Source organism: Phragmites australis, chromosome 11 (assembly GCF_958298935.1).
Source record: "Phragmites australis chromosome 11, lpPhrAust1.1, whole genome shotgun sequence".
Taxonomy (NCBI): domain Eukaryota; kingdom Viridiplantae; phylum Streptophyta; class Magnoliopsida; order Poales; family Poaceae; genus Phragmites; species Phragmites australis.
Window position 1 is genome coordinate 16483345 of NC_084931.1, and position 17213 is coordinate 16500557.

The 17213-nt window shown below is 46.3% G+C and overlaps 1 protein-coding gene across 1 annotated transcript; it reads right to left on the reverse strand.

The window, feature by feature from the left end:
* Positions 1 to 268: 268 nt before the first annotated feature.
* On the reverse strand, positions 269 to 10477 carry LOC133885868 (uncharacterized). The gene is made up of 3 exons (XM_062325632.1): positions 10180 to 10477; positions 1031 to 1233; positions 269 to 925 (listed from the first exon to the last, which is right to left on the reverse strand). The coding sequence occupies exons 1-3, from the start codon at positions 10282 to 10284 to the stop codon at positions 661 to 663; spliced, it is 573 nt and encodes a 190-aa protein (XP_062181616.1). The 5' UTR covers positions 10285 to 10477; the 3' UTR covers positions 269 to 660.
* Positions 10478 to 17213: the final 6736 nt, after the last annotated feature.

Below are 17213 nucleotides of genomic sequence, written 5' to 3' on the forward strand. Positions count from 1 at the left end.
TGGCAGATAAAGAATTGACAGCTTAGGGTGTATTTGATTGACCGCATGTCTCGTGGGACGCAGACAGCAAGTGTTTTGTTGCATACATGCGACTCTAAACCGCAAGTGTTCTGGTGCAAAAGAGACCTCTCAACTAAACCTCGCAAAAACGTGTGCACAGGTAATGACGTTATTAGTGCCCAGGTAATGACATTATTAGTGTATATTAAGTGATATTAATGTATTTGAATAGATATTAAAGCTTAATAAGATAAATTACGAACTATAATAATGTAATTATGAAAAATAAATAAAATAATAGTACATGTTTGCCTATTTTTATCTTACGTCTATTCTTAACCAGACTAATTGAATAAATACAGATAACCAAACCAACTGACATTGCATACACTACCTTGCTACCTTGGCTCAGGCCAAGCTAGAGCATCGGGCAACCAAAAAGACCTTTATATTTGTTCTCGGTTCTTACCTCCTAGGTAAGATAGAGCACCTTAAAATAGTACACTTTTTTTTAGGCCAGGATAAAAAAGTATATATATAGTAAGCTACATTTGCCAGAAACTAAAGCCATGTCCCAGTATCAACCAAAATCAGACAGCGAAGTTACAGAAAATACCACAAACAGAAAAAGGTTTCTGTCAGACCATAGTTTTAGGTTCCTCATACATAGCCAGTCATGCCAACGCTGGGGCCTGTCTTGTTGATCTTTTTCGCAGCTTGGCTCGTCGCTTTTGTGTAGTACATGTAGAAGTACACGTCCAGAATCATGGTGAACACCACAAAGACTGCTCCGGCAATAAACACTCCTTTGCGCAGAGACTGGCAAGTCCAGTTACCCGCATATACCATATCTCTATACTTGGTGTGGTAGGCGTTCTTCGTTGCTCCAGCAATCAAGCAGGACTCCGCAATTGCAAATGTGATCCTGCAAATATGCAAAACTAATCTATATGTGGTGGGGCAACAAAACTTGGGAAGTGCCAAATTTTTTCTTTCTTTTTTTCCATGTGTAAGAGAGCTTAGAAATTACCATGAAGATGCAAAGTATATAATAGACCAGGCTCTGCTTCCACCTGGTGCAAGTGGTGTACCAAAGCACATGCATCTTGTAACAGCCATAAGCAGTGACTGGCCTGAGAGAAGAAATAGGAAAGCACCAACACCATAGCCAGTAGCAATATCGGAGTCATAAACACAAAATGTCGTATTGGAGCTGTCCGTAACTATTGAACCCTGTTATGAAAATATAAAAGGAAACAATTCATGATCAGAAGAAGCTCTCATATGGCTCTTATACTTCACATAAAAAAATTACCAGCAAACTATTTTCTTATAATTTGATGTAATCAACAGTAAATGCTTAGTGGTTTTTGATAAATTAACGTAAAGATAAAAAGACAGGTGCTCCGGTAGTCCTAATAAAAAAGTTGGTGAATCTCAAAGCAAAAGCAGTTAGTACAAATTAGGGGCAAATCTGTAGTAGGGATGATTTTGACATAACAGACACATACTTATCCAAAACACATCTTTCTTGCCACAATTTATTTGAAGCCATGAAAGATCCATACAGGAACCTTCAGTCATTCATGGCCTCATGTGAACCAAATTGCCTAGAAGCACATAGGAGACCTTTCACAAATAGTTGAAAAAGCTTTGCAAGAGTCGAAAACTTTGATCACTTCTTAAATGCAAATAAAGGACGATTCCAGATGGGCAAGGGGCAATTAGAATTTGAAAACCAATATGGAGGAGTCTCATGGAAGGTCAACTCAATTGGTGTTGAGAAAGATGGATCGAGAAAGAGCCGTCGTTTGCATGCAGGCTGATGTTCCTTGATTTTAGGATCTGCCAAGAGATATTTCTCTAATTGATTTTGATTAATACAGATTTGCATCTAATTACAAATAACTACTTTTGCTTTGAGATTCACAAACTTTTTATTGAGAGGAGCACTAGCAAATCTCAAGATAAATTGTTTTCTATATTAGATAGATCAGTGATCCTAACCTTTCTAAAAATAGCTCATTTTAGCTAATTAAAACTGGTCAACAATAGTCCAAATAAACAGTAACAAAGCAACAGTGCACTTGGACCAAGATGTCAACCGACAATCTGTGACAAACCTCTCCAATGATGAGTTTGTCAAAAGATCAAAGCATGGGTTGCAACTTGTAATGTAATTTACTCCAGAATACCTAGTAGCATATATTTCATGTCAAGATATAGGTTGATCCAATCCATTCAAAATTTAGGTCCAAATTTAGAATCGTGGAAGACAAACAAATTTAACCATAGTTATTAGGGCATCGCCAGTGGTGGATCTATAGGGGCCGGAGGAGGCTGTGCCTCCCTACTCACTCGGCGCACTTGGGAGCCCCCCAAGCCCTACTCAGAGTCTCTCCCAGTCTCAGATCAGATCTTTCTGTCTCTAATCAGGGGATGCCTATAAACCAAGGAAGAAGAACAAAATGGCATGACTCATGAGGTACCAGATGATTCTAACCATGGCACTTCTTTAAAGCAGAGATCGCCCATGGCCCATGGCTCACCACAGCACAACCACGGCCCACTATTTCGGTCTTCAATCGATTAGGTGATTCCCTAATCAGGCAATCTCCAATTCCAATCCCTAACTCTCACGGCATGAGGGGACAGCAGCCTGCGCAAGTGCAAGGGGGGGGGGGGGTGGCCAGCGTAGGCGACTGACAATGTTACGTGAACACGGATACAGGTGTCGAAACCCGTCTTGGATTTGGGTATCCGATTTGACAAAGAAAATTTGGGCACGCGAAATACAACTCGGAATGCAACTTAGATTCAGAATGTTTGATTCGGCAAAAAAATTTGGACACAAGTGTCTAGGTAACACTGGCGACTGGGCAGCTGCCGGCGCGAGCGAGGGTGTGGCGCCACGATAGCAGGGCAGCACGCAACAGAAGCAATAAAGCAGTGAAGGGCTGAACTCTGAACGAGTGAACAAGGTAGATTGGCGGAACTGAGCTACAGTCTTCTTTTTTCTTCTGTAGAACAACAGAAGAATCAGTGTTACCAGAACACGGGCGCAGGTGTCGAAGTCCGACTCGGGTGCAGGTGTCCGATTCGGCAAACTCTAGAAAATAGGATTCAAGGATTCGTCTAATTTATATTAATAATATATTAAAATACATTATTTATATTTTTATTAGTAAATAATATCAACATTTATGAAATAACACATTAATTTGTGATTAATACACATCAAAACATTCTGTTGTAGCTTTGTAGGTATAAAGGATATGTAAACAAACTACACATTAATTTGTGATTAATACACATCAAAACATTCTATTCCAATATGCTTCGCACAATGTCGGACGCGAGTCGACACGCGGATACACGTCGACACATCGAATATTTTTCTGATATGCGAGTCCTGGTAACACTGAAGAACAGCAGGTCAGCAGCAGCTAGCACGCAGCAGGAGAACTGCAATATGTATAAAATGCCCATTTCTATTGTGTTTTGCTTTTTTTTTTGCTATATTTGTGTAAGACATTGCTTTTAACTAGCCAATTGTTTGTTAAGCACTTAAGCCTTGGCCCCCCTAACAATTTGTGTTGGGTGCACCCTTGGGCGATGCTATATCACCGTGGAGGAAAATCGCTACTTGCCACGCCAATGCCACGGCGCCGTCATGTATGGCGTCCGCCATAGCGTCATGGCATCCCCGTTGCACCGCTTTGGCGTCCTGTGGTGAGCACTCGAATCAAGGCAGGCGTGATAGGCGGCAACCAAATGAGTCATCCTCTAGTGAAGCGCGAGGAGGCCGCAAGCCCGTAAGCCACAACCCTTAACACACTTATGTGCCTTTCCCGAGCCCTATCCCGAGCCGCCTTCGCCATCATTGCCACAACTGCCGCTGGGATGGTCGCCCTTAGCCCGCCTCGGTCCACCTCGTCGTCTCCCATCCGAATCCACATCCGCCTCGACCTCTCTCGTTTGGATCTAGGCCAGCCAAGCTATCTCCCGAGCCAGCTGCCATGGGTCAAGCGTAGATTAGTATTTGCCAGGTCAGTCTAGTGATTGGACTGGAAGTGGTCTAGTGGTGAAGATGTGAAGTAGAAGTGGTGTACTAATTCGTATTTGCCTATTTGGTAGAAGTGATTGGTCAAGAAACTTCTGGGTTTTTTTTTTTTTTTGCACATGGCTAATCAAAGCACGGGATGCTATTAAAGATGGTGCAAAGAACATGGTAGCATCTAACCATCTCGATGAGTTTGCATTGAATGACTTTAAAGAGATGAGAGATTTGAAACTTTGAGAGACGACAGAGTTCTATATCTTTTGTGCTACATTTACATTGCTATTTTGATTTCCTAATATCCTAGAGTAACTTTTGAGCTACATTTACATTGTCATTCGCCAATATAATTTCCTAATATCCTAGACTATGATGTGTATGGCGTCGCCACGCCGCGCGCCATAACTGCTATAAAGGTGTAAAGGTGGTGGGTCGTCACGTCTCGCCGCACCGCCATAATAATGATGAATTTAACCATATTCATCTATGAGTTAATCTCCACATGTAAAATAAATTTGTTCACAAACTTCATCTTTCTTCTTGCCGAGCACTCTACTTCTCTCATTGTTGTCGAGGTAGTAATTATGTGTTATACTAGTAGTGTCTAGTAAGCTAGCTTTTTCACTTAGGGTTTGCCTCAAGTTGCCATTAGAACTACCGTCTACTAGGAAGTAAGAACAGTTTGTGATTGCCACAACTGACTTTAGAAGCCCATTGTCAAGATTGAAGCGCTTCCATCAAATCCTCATAGCCGAGGACAGAAGTCAACATCTTCGAGGGACGTAACCAGCAGTTTCCATTAACCTCGAGCTATTTTCATTTTTCACCTCCAAGCATCCATGGAGCAAAGGATTGCCCTTAATCAAAATTGTAATGCAGTTCCACAAGTCGTAACTAAAGCTAAGCCTTTCTACATTGCATCAGTTGAGGTTTAACTTTTGTGTACCGCATGGTAGCCATTCGACATCACTCTTATCAAAACTATACCCCAATTAGCAAAATCAACAGTACTTATATGTAATTTTCATGTCTGTGCATGACCTTTTTGGAAAATATTGGACATATGCACTAAAAAATCTCATAAAATAATTCCAGACCCAAATGCTTTACAAAAGAATATCTAGGCAGACAATAGAGCACGAAAAGGTAGGTGGGCAAGGAAGCAACATTGGCTAATGTTGAAGAAGATATTCGCTCCAGTCTGAATTGCAGTTCATGAGCTACTTAGCAACTGCTTGTTGTTCAAATGAGCTCGTCCAACACAAACTTAAATCCTCCTTCATAGTTTCATAGGCTACAAGTCACTTAGCTCTGACATGAAACTAGTTTATTTTCATATTAGTTCGTCTTTTTTCCTTCCATATATATTCCATATGTTAGAAAAAGAGAAATTTTGCAAAACGTCATCCCATCCCAAAGCATTTTTGAGTAGAGAAATATCATTACCATCAGGTTTTCTGTTAAATCCCAATGGAACTGTGTTTTAGGGAGATATATTCCATATGTTCGAAAAAGAGAAATTTTGCTAAATGCCATCCCATCCCAAAGCATATTTGAGTTCAGTAATATCATTGCCGTCAGGTTGGAGCTATGTTTTAGGGAGAGAAAAAATTCTGAAATGACTCAATTACACTTGCCCTTTTTGTGCTATCTCAAGGTAGAACACACTCATACCTAATCCGACTACTTGTAAACCTAACCCAACGCATAGATTCCATGCATCGCCTCAACGCCATTTGCCGCCGCATAGATGCCACCCTCCTCCGCCAAGCCCCCCAACACCCACTGCCTCCAAGCCCCCACCTAGTTGCGCCGCCACTCGACACCGAGCCACCTGTAGCCTCTCCCTAGGCACAACTCACAACTATTTATTTGACTGGCTCGGTTGTCCTTGGATTGGTTATTGTGCAAGGAACATGTCTCACAGCACTGATCAAGCTACTAACGGATCTGTAGCTGATTAAGAGATGATTGTATACTTCTTCTAGCGTTTAATCAACCTTTGTTGGTTCGTCTGTTTTGTCTTCTCTTATGAGCAAGCGTGCATCTCTAGATATATGCGACTACATGGTTGGTTGACTCGGTTCAGATCAGAGTCTAAGGACTTGTTAATTAACTCTGATTAAATTTTTTAACTTCACATAAGTGTAGTTTGTTAGTCATGTCTTAATATTGTGCTTGATTCGTCTACAACAGCATAGCTCAGTCGAACTCTTATACTTAATCAAATGGTTCTTGAACTGCATCCTGATCGTTCTGTCATCTTATAACCTCCCTCCGAATCAAGCATTGGGCCAATGAACAGTGTTTTGGTGATTGCTCTAGTTACATTATGTGTCTACTTAATTTTGTTGCACTTGCAAGTTTGGTGTTTAGACCCACGATATATCAACAAAAGAGCTTAGACAGTATAAAATGTTAAAAGATGTAGGCAAGCAAAGGTTGGCCAGCCCAGCCCAGCCCCAGCCAAGCCTACTCTGCCCTAGAACACTGCCCATTTCAACCCTCCCCCCCCCCCTTCCCTTAATGCCTCCAACATACAGCTCGTAGTCGTGTTGTGATGCAAGGCAATGGTGAAAATCAATGCAATAGATATGGGGTGATGGCGACCACTGCAACCACCGTAATAGGGACACATCTTGTGATGGCAGCACCATGGTGAACCTGATCTAGTGGAGAGCGGTGGAGGTGGCGGCGTCCCTCCCTCATTCCATGATCCTTCTATTGGTTTCCTTTCCTCATTTGATTTGAGTTCTCTAGTTGCTACCCCCGACAAACCATAGTGAGCACTAGCACTAGCGCAAATCAAATCTTGGCACCTCCAGATGCTCCTCATTTTTGGTTCGCCAAGGTCCTACATACCGCCTCCCATATCTAAGCGATCTGAGTTGCACGCAAACCGAATCTCGCGTGATTTGAATCGTGGTATGCAGCTTATAGGCTTGATTCTGGTAACCAAAACCTTTGGATCTCTATCTTAAAATCTTACAGCTCATTAAAAGAAACTAAATTTGATCATGCTTGCTTCTAGTAAGTTGCGGAGGATGTGTTTGATAAAAAATTGTTAACTAGCATAGAATGAAGGGGACATAAAACATTTTCCAAGCTACTCCCTCCAGTAATATATACATGACGTTTTTACTTTTCATAGTATTCAACATGCAACTTTGACTACTATTTTCTATTACAATAGGAAAAAATCTACAAACCTCCTGAACTATTGACTAGTGTATATTTAAAACCCCGAACTATAAAACCAGGTATTTAGCACCCTCATCTTTTCAATACCGTTTAATTAACCACCTAAGTTGGTTTTCTAGGGTGGTTTCACCCACACCAGCACCCGGGCCCGCTTGTCAGTGCCTGAACACGCGAGCTGCTTCTCGTTCTTTCTGTTTGGGCGCGCTAAGTTTTTGCTCCACGTCGCTGGCGCCCAGTGCCGAGTCAGAGTTCCAGCCCTCTTGGCCGTGAACCCATCCAAATGCATGGGAGAGATCGGCCTTATCCTCATCCCGACCTCCTTTCACCGCTGTGCACCGAGGTGAGCCCGCGTCGCGCTGCCCCTGCTCTGGCCGCCGCTCACGGTCACCAGCACATTGGGCCGCTCCCTGCACCAGTCTGTGCTCCGATCTAGCGTCTCCCTAGTGCCTAGAAGCTCCAGTCAGAGCCAATCGGCCCAGGGAGCTTCAGCCTTCTCCCTCCTCTCCGGCGGCCGAACATCAATGGCGTCACCGCTCACCGGGTTCCCAAGCCCTAGAAGCCGATCGGAGCCGCTCATCAATGACTCTCTCTCTCTCTATATATATATATATATATATATGTGCAAAATACCCGAGCTCAAGATTCCATGGTTTGCCTGATCGAGATCGAGCATCATCGGCCGTCCATCGCCTTCTTCAACCTCCAGCTACCCCTGCCTGTCGCCCTCTCACCCGCCCGTGCACGCAGTCTACTAGACCTGAGCCTCTGGCTCGCGCGCACTGGCGCATGCGTCGTGCACTCTGTCCACCGCCCCCGGCCTCTTTTTCCACACGCGTTCCGCCACCAAATGAGCTCGGATCCGTGGAAAATCCTCCCTCCATGGTGAACCGCCTGTCGATTCCTTTCGCCCCTAGCTCCATCTCCCTTCTGCACAACTCCTTGACCCATTCTTGGCATGGATCCACAGTTGGACGAGGCTCAATCAGAGTTTCCCTCCCCACTGGTCACCATTGGCGCCGAACACCTCAACGTCGACCGGTGGCTCTGGACCATTTCCGCCCATGCTACAGTTGTGAAGAGATCCGTCGTGGCCCCAGTAAGCTAGAGTGCAGGCCCACTTGGCCTTGTTGCGTCGTCAGCTTGGACTTCCCTGGAGCCGAGCGCCATCGCGCCTTCGAGCCCGCCGCCGACCGAGCCCTAGTCGCGCCCAGCTCCAGCAGAGCCTGTGGAAGAGGTCACCTTCGTGCCCTGCAGCTTGTCGTGCCGCTCACCAGGCACGTCGGTGATCGACGGAGGAGGTCAAGGGAGCTCCGAGGATCGATGGAGCAACTCACCATCGCCTGTCGTCTTGGAGGTCAGCCAACCGTTGGGAAGGTCTCAGGGGCCATCAGCAGGGCCATATCCTGGGTCGTTGTGCGCACTATGGTGCTACTTGCGCCGGCCTTCGCTCCACCGTTCGTGTTTCCCTGCCTCACGCCGCTGAGAGCTAAGACAGAATGAGCGACTAAGAGAGACACGTGCAAAACCAACTTAGGGGGTTAAGTAAACGGTTTTGCAAAGTTTAAGATTCACGATACCTGATTTTGTAGTTTGGGATTTTAAGTATACACCAGTCGATAGTTCAAGGGGTTATGTAGACTTTTTCCATTAGAATATAGTTATAATATCTAATGAAAATATAATATTATGAAAATATTTTTCAAGACAAATCTACACGTATGATTTTTATGTTTCCAAACTAAAAATTTTGGAAGCTATTGACAATCAAAGTTTTAAAATTTGACCGTCTCTTGGTCAAAACGTCAAGTATTTATGACCGAATGGAGTACTTTTTAAAGCACAAATACATATAGCAAATTACACAATCTATGTGCCCCGGTTCAAGCTTAAATTCAACCTTTTCAATATACTCGCAAATTAGCGCTCATGTGGACCAAAGAAGAAATCTACTTGGCAGGGCCAGGAGCCCACTGTGGCATAAGCCAGATGCACACACCGAACTTTAGCGCAAGGAAGGCATTAGCTGAGTTTGTTTATTTGTTACCAACAAGATTTATTAGTTAGATCTAAGATTCGGTTGGTTCAAGATTATTAGGCAGCCCAATATACACTGCTTCGTTAAGAATCAATAAAGAATAAGCCATCCCTCAAAGATTTACCGGGTCAGAGCCTCGTTGTTGGGGGAAATAGGTTCTGCCAAGCGCACAAGGGAGAACAAGCTTGCTACCCCATCCGCTTTCACCCTGAAACCCACTCTCTTTTGTACACCACTTACCTTACACAAAGCATGTAACAAGGTTATAGCTTGCTAAGCCTCAGCTTACAAGTATACACTCAGTATCAACACAGGAAGAATTTAGGCTCACACTATACTTGCATCAACCTAACATGAGCACAAGGATTGTTACCGACACAAAGCTTTCAAAATTTATCTAGATAAAAGTAAGGGTTCCAAACGTAGAATCCAGTAAGACATGATAACACAAGGCTGATAGAATAACGGAGTATGAATAGACTGCAGAGTGCCCTTTCTGTGTAAACATTACAGATTAACTAAATATAGTATGTTAGATATTCTATATCAATATCATTCCCACACTCTATGTTCTTCCTAAATTGTGAAGAACAACAAACAAGTGATGCAGACAATAATCCAGAGGTGGCAATGGTAGTTGAGTGATTAGTCGTACTGTTGCGCTTGGATGTGCTGGGACTGGGAATATTAGGATAGTCGCAAAACCCTTGGTTAAACCAAATAGCAGGAAGCCTTCAGTACATGCCTAAAATTCCACCCTCAGATCTCCGCGCATCCTTGCGATCCAGGGTATGCGCAGCTCCGGGACGAAGGGGGGGGATGCTTTCTGGTTTTTGAATGCGGGAAGTAAAAGAAAAGGCGGCATTGCGGGGTGTATCAGTACCGTGCTGCGGCGGCGCTCGGCGGCGATGGCGAAGCCGAAAGCGGTCAGGCAGAGGGCGATCACCAGAATGTGCACGAGTATGGAGCTCCTCCCCGTCTCCGCCATCACCGTCCTTCTCTAGTTTCCCCTCCTCTCCTAGGTCTGGGGTGGCACTTGCTCTCGCTTCGGTTTGCTGTGGTCGCTGAGGACGAGGGGAGCGGCTGGGATGGGGAAAGCATGCGAAGCGAGATTGAGAAGAGGACCCGCCACTGCGCAGTGGGCCCACGCCGGTCACCGGCAGTGAATAAAGAAAATGAAATGCGAGAGAATTCGTGGGGTGGGAATCGAGGAAGCGAATAAAGACAGACACAAGTCGGGCAGAGCCCATCTTCTACGGTTGCCACTTCTTTTCTCTGCCTGTGGCGCGCAGTTGGTCCAAAAGCTCTATGGATTCGTAATGCCTATTCTTTTCTAAGCTAAGCTAAACCGCTACTAAAGCAATCTCTGTTGCAACCTCTTCCTCGTGGATGACTGGAATTAAACCGTCTAAATGTGTCGCAACTTTATCATATTTTTCCAATCGGGGCTCCATCTTTTCCGGCTTATGACATGGAGAAAGAGGCTCCTCGTCATGCTATTAGCACTGACAGCATCCTCACAACTTGCAATCCCTTGTAACATCTAACATCACTTGCCTCATCTTGACGAGGGAGCCTAGTTCTACTCGTGATTGAGAAATAAATTTGCTCGCTCGCTCGCTTTAGCAAAGGAAATTTTGAAAAACACGCCCTGTGGCAGCCTCACTAAGGATTTTTTTCTTGCCTGGCTAGGTGAGGGGAGCGCCACGTAGGAATTCAAACGATGCGTTTCTATCCTATCAGCTAATTACTTAGAGCCTTCTTTCTGTACTATGCATGAGGATTAGGAAGTTTATTGCCTTAATGGAATGATAGGAAAAAACAATTCAAATAACTTCGATGTCAAATATGATAATTTGACAAACAAGAACAAGAATATGGCGATGATGATGTAGTTCAATGTCTCTAGATAGTGTCGTCAGACCTTTAGAGCAAACACCACGGTAGCCAAATCTATATTGTGAGTAGGGTAATTTTGCTAATGCTTCTTCAATTATCTTGATGCATAAGCTATCACATTTCCATCTTGCATGAGTACACACCCCAAACCCACACAAGATGCATCAGAATAAAAAGGCTACGCGCTCCCTGGATCAGCAAGAGTAAGAATAGGAGCCGACACTACCTTTTCTTTCAAAATGCAGCTGTGCTCGAAATCATTAGTCCACTAGAACTTCACTCCTTTATGTGTGAGTTGAGAGAAAGGCTTGATGATAATAGAGAAATCCTTCAGGAAGTGCTTGTAATAACCAGCTAAATCCAGAAAACTTCTCACCTCCTCGACATTCATCGGTTGCATCCACTCCACTACTATAGAGATCTTGCTCGGGTAAATTAAGATTCCATGTTCATCAATCACATAACCCAAGAAGCCCACTTCTGAAATCCAAAATGCACTTCTTCAGTTTAGCGTAGAATTGACTCTCCCTTATCTGTCCAACACAAGCTTCAAATGTCTCTCATATAATTAAACTCATAGCGACTATACTTAGTGGAGAATGATGTCTTTTCAATGTCTTGCTCCCGCACGAGAATTTGATTTTACCCAAAGTAGAGATCAATCTTGGAAAACATTGCGGCTCCTCTCAATTGATCAAATACATCCTCAATGCATGGCAATGGAAATCTATTATTGATGGTCACTTGATTAAGAAACCAATAGGCTACGCACATATGCCAACTCCTATCCTTTTTTGGTGTGAAGAGGTAAGGAGCTCCCAATGGTGACACACTACGTCGAATAAGCCCTTTGGACAACAAATGATCAAGTTGCTTCTTCAATTCTTCATGGAATGGACGAGATAAACTGTATGGCGCCAAAGAGACAGGTCGCGTACTAGGAAGAAGATCAATTCAAAACTCCACAATACGCTTTGGAGGCATACTCGAAAGCTAGGCAAGGAACACATCTGAGTAATATAGCACAGTCAGAATCTTCTCAGTCCTTAGAGTTGTACTTGTCTTTTCTATAAGGGCCAAAAGCAACCCGAACTTTGCTGCATGTCGGCCAGGGAATAAGCAGGCCAACACAAAGAGAGAATGTAGAGGCGCGCTTCCTTGAAAGACCATCTCCCCTCTAAATGGAGCTTGCAATGTAATTATCTTCCAAAAGAAATGACAAGTCGCGTACTAGGAAGAAGATCAATTCAAAACTCCACAATACGCTTTGGAGGCAGACTCGAAAGCTAGGCAAGGAACACATCTGAGTAATATAGCACAGTCAGAATCTTCTCATTCCTTAGAGTTGTACTTGTCTTTTCTATAATGGACAAAAGCAACCCAAACTTTGCTGCATGTCAGCCAGGGAATATGCAGGCCAACACAAAGAGAGAATGTAGAGGCACACTTCCTTGAAAGACCATCTCCCCTCTAAATGGAGCTTGCAATGTAATTATCTTCCAAAAGAAATAAATCACAGCTTCATACCAATGTAACTAGATGATGCCAAGAATAACATCAAAAGGTTCTAGCTTGATGACCAACAGGTTAGCAATGAAGTCATCATCATCTATTTTGATGAGACAACCAAGACATGCTAAAGAGCCTAAGACCCCCCGGTGAATTAATAGTGACAGATTGAGAATTTTTCATCATGCTCAGCTTTGCTCTCCTAGCAGAGTATAAGGATATGAACAAAAAAGTAGCTCTAGAATTGATAAGAACAATCGCATCATGAGAATCCACAAGTACCTGTCACCATATCAGGATGGCCCATAGACTCAACAGTAGACAAGGTATAGACTCCAGGTGGTGTTCATGTAGGAGCCCTAACATCCTGCTATGGGAGAACAGGAGTTGAAGGAGGGGAACCAAACTAGGGTGTAACAGATGGTGCAGGAAGCTCGTAGTAACCAATAGGTGGAACTCCAAGTAGGAGGTAACTATGGGGCAGGAAGTGCCTACGAAGGAAGGTGCGACATGTGAACACGTACCATCATCTGAACAGATTCCATGGAAGAAGTACATGCCGATGAAATAGGTACTTGGCTCCCATTTGATGATGCAATTAGGGTTTTTCCTTTAAACCAGAGCCTTGTGGCCTGCCTGGCAGCGATGGCGATAGTCACCCATTGAAGAGCACCCAGAAGCACGATGGCATTCACCACACTTGTACCCTAGCCTGTAATAAGATGAAGTGGTGGAAGTCAAAGAGACCTGCTGAATTGCTTTGTCTTGGATGACTAAGGGTATTGACATATCTTGAATCGCTTGGAAGTAGATCGCTGAATAGACACACCCACCTCGCTGAAACTCCTTTTCTAACTCTCACAAGTAGCACCAAGAACACCATTAGTACTCCTAGTAACCTGTGGACCCTTTGGGAGTCCTTCTCTAACTCTATACCCTTGGCCTGCTACACCATTGAACTAAAGTCAGGGACCAGGTTAGCTACAATGACCACCCAATATTCATTATTGAGTCCTTGACGAGGCATCTTGGCCTTCTCCATGTCATTTTCAACAACTGATGGTACGAAGCGAATTAGATTGTTGAAACCCACACCATACTCTGCACCAGTCAGGTTTACCTAGGTATAGTTATGACGCCTCTCAGTGATGCACAACCAGTCTATTGCTTCGGTTTGCATGCGTGAATCACCAAACATATCTGGTCTCATCCTTTGCCACTCACGATAGCATTGTGCTACCTATGAGGACCTTGGGATAGCACTGGTAGCTCCACCAGCAGTAGCTCGAAGCCTATGGGTTGACGAATTACCCAAGGTTTTATGGTCCCTCCGCACCACTGTCACGCGGAACACCAAGTTCACACCCTTCCGCCTCCTATACGGAGATGAAGCCATGACCCCCACCGAGGTCAAGGCCTGGTCACTCAGGGTACAACTCCCACAAACTGGCGGAGAAAGGGAGCTCTCCCTCGACCTTACCGAGGGCATGCGGCTCCACGCCATTCAGAACCTAGATCACTACATTCAGAAAAATAACGCTTGGTACGATCAAAGGGTTACGACGTGAAACTTCAAACCCGGCGAACTCGTGCTTCGACGCGCCCTAAACCCGGAAAAGCTACGCAACAAATGGGAAGGCCCGTACCTGGTCCTCGAGTCTAATAGACCCGGCTCCTACCGACTGGCCGATGCAGAGGGCACCCCCTTTGAACACAGTTGGAACGAAGAGACCCTCTGCAAGTATTATGTATAAAGAACCCCAACCTTCCTAAAAAACAAAAAAAAACAGCATCTCAGAGGCATAAGCCTCCGTGCTGGATAGGCATTCCATCTGCTATCTTTAAGGTCTCGCCAACCTACGTGGCGGATAGGCAAAGACCGCTCCAGCATCTTGAAGGCATAAGCCTCCGTGCTGGACAGGCATTCCGTTCGCCTTCTTTAAGGTCTCGCTAACCTACGTGGTGAATAGACAAAGTTCGCTCCAACATCTTGAAGGCATAAGCCTCTATGTTGGACAGGCACTCCATCCGCCATCTTTAAGGTCTAGCTAACCTACATGGCAGATAGGCAAAGACCGCTCCAGCATCTTGAAGGCATAAGCCTCTGTGCTGGACAGGCATTTCGTCCGTCATTTGGCCTAGCAAACCTAAAATGTCAGATAGGCAAAGACCGCTCTGGTATGTTGAAGGTAGTGCCTTCATACCGGACAGGCATAACACCCCCCGTCATTTCTAAAGCCAGGCCGCCCTAGGCATGGCGAGGGGATAAAAACACCAACAAAATTGAGTCTATCACCCGACCCTTCCGATGCCCCTCGAAGTTTCGCACCCCGTGGCCGCCAGACAACCACAGGATGCAAAGGGGCTAGGACAAGGGGCACAGGAGAAACGTCAGCGCAATCAATCATACAAAAATCTTTTTATACAGTTAACCATTGTACATCGAATTTATGCCCAGCAAACTGGCTAGCCTACTACGCCCCCCTATACCACTACGGGAAGACGAGGGTGCCCGACCGCCATGCCTCCCGGACACACCACGGGACCTGGAGAGTCGTCCACGACAACTACGCACGGGAGGCCGACGTGAACCCCCTCTGCCAAAGGGGCTGCTGCCCGAAACAAAGACTCGACCCCAGGAAGATGAAAAATCCGCGGGGAAGGGATACAAGTCGAAGACCGAGAAGTCCAGCTCCTCCCCCTGCCCCACCGACCAGGCCTCCACAGCCTGCGCCTCCTCTACCTTCACCTCACCCAAGGTAGACTCGAGAATTTCCAAAGGCACCCTTCCATCAGAGCCCTGGAGAAGGATGAAGCGTCGTAAGAAGCGTGAGTCGGTAACCTCCTGGGCCGTTCGGGCCGCACACCAGTCATCTCTTGCAATAAAGCATACATCCGGAATGGACACCGGGGGATCCTCCGGCTCGACCTTAACCAAAACGTTGGCAGCCACCTGCGGGTCAACACGCCCATCAGAATCGTGAGGCATAACAAAGTGACTCCGCCGACGAATGAACGGAGTAGCCCCCAACGCACCAGACGCACTCGATCCCTCCCCGGAGGCACTATCTAAGGTATGGACGAGGCCTCCTCCAGCCTCGGGCCACCGTACTTATACACGTAGAGCAGACTCCGGTTAAAACTCAAAGGCTCAAATGTCCTAGAAACAACACAGGTAAAACACAGGAAGACAGGCGTGGTTTCCATCAAATAAAGGAAAGATTATATACATAAAGCAGAAGGAGACGGTCAACATACTAGAACTCTCCCCCACCCCCCCCCCCCCCCCCCCCCCCCCGCCTGGGAAAGAAAAGAAAACAAAGACAGCCGCGATGGAGCTACACCTCTGGGGCATCCACGCTTGGCTCCAGAGGGGCAACAATGCCAGACAAAGCTCCCCCAGAGGGCCGCGAAGCACTTGTAGACTCCGTGTGAAGCACCAGGCCTCCCAACGAAGAACTCGGGTGAAGACCCCTCGAGGCACCCGGAGCCCCCTGATCTGCCATGAAGCGCAATGTCACGTTTTGGCCATGTTTCTCCCATACGCCGCGACGGAAGCTCTCCAAGGCTGCGCCAATCTCCACCGAAGGTGCCTCTGGCTGGAAGGCCTCGACCATGGAGTCCGGCACCTACCGCTCCAGTGCTTCAAAGGGACAAACCCTCACCTGCTGCAGCAGGGTCAACTGAAGTGCAGCAGCCACATGAGCGCTGGACCTCGCATAGGCCTCTGCGGCCCTAACCATAACCTTTGCAGCAGATCAAAGCTACAAGAGCGGCATGACCGATGCCTCCGAGTCAAAGGGTAGTGGCGGACATCGGGCCCCTAGGCCGCTCAAGGCATCAGAGGTAATCCGGGGCACCTCCAACGCTAGCGCATTAACTGCTGGCACTCCGAACGCAGTGCGCCCTCCGATGCCCGAACCTCCTCCAGCTCTCGCCGCATATTTATCACCACCCCCCGAAGGGTATCAGCATCACTCTTGGCAGACACACGAGCCGCGTTGGCTGCATCGGCAACCTCCTTTGCCTCCTGGAGGTCTTCGGCAGCCTTCCGAGCCTCAGCCTCCATACGCTCATGAAGCACCATCTCCTCATGAAGACGGACCTTCGTGGACACCGCTCGTTTTCGGGCCTCTTCCAAAGCCTAGCGTCCGCCGCCTCCCAGCGCCCTCATCAAAATTAGTTTCTGCAAGGCACCACAAAAAAGATGGAAAAAGACAAGATAAGCTATCCAGGACCCAACACCGGACCCGGTGATCATAACTAACACTACCGACCTGAAGGGCCGCTGCCGCCAATCGCGCCTCCAACTCCTCCAGGGGACGCTGGGCCAACACTCTCTCGACCTCCCCACTCCGAAGCAGAGATGAGGCCGTAGCGAAAGCCCTTGACACCTCCGGGCATGGCACGAAGTCATCCGGGGTTAGGATCCCGAGGCCAGGGCCCCCCTCAACTACTCCGAAGGGACTCCCAGCGGAGGGCATAACGCCTCGGGCACTGGCCACCGCG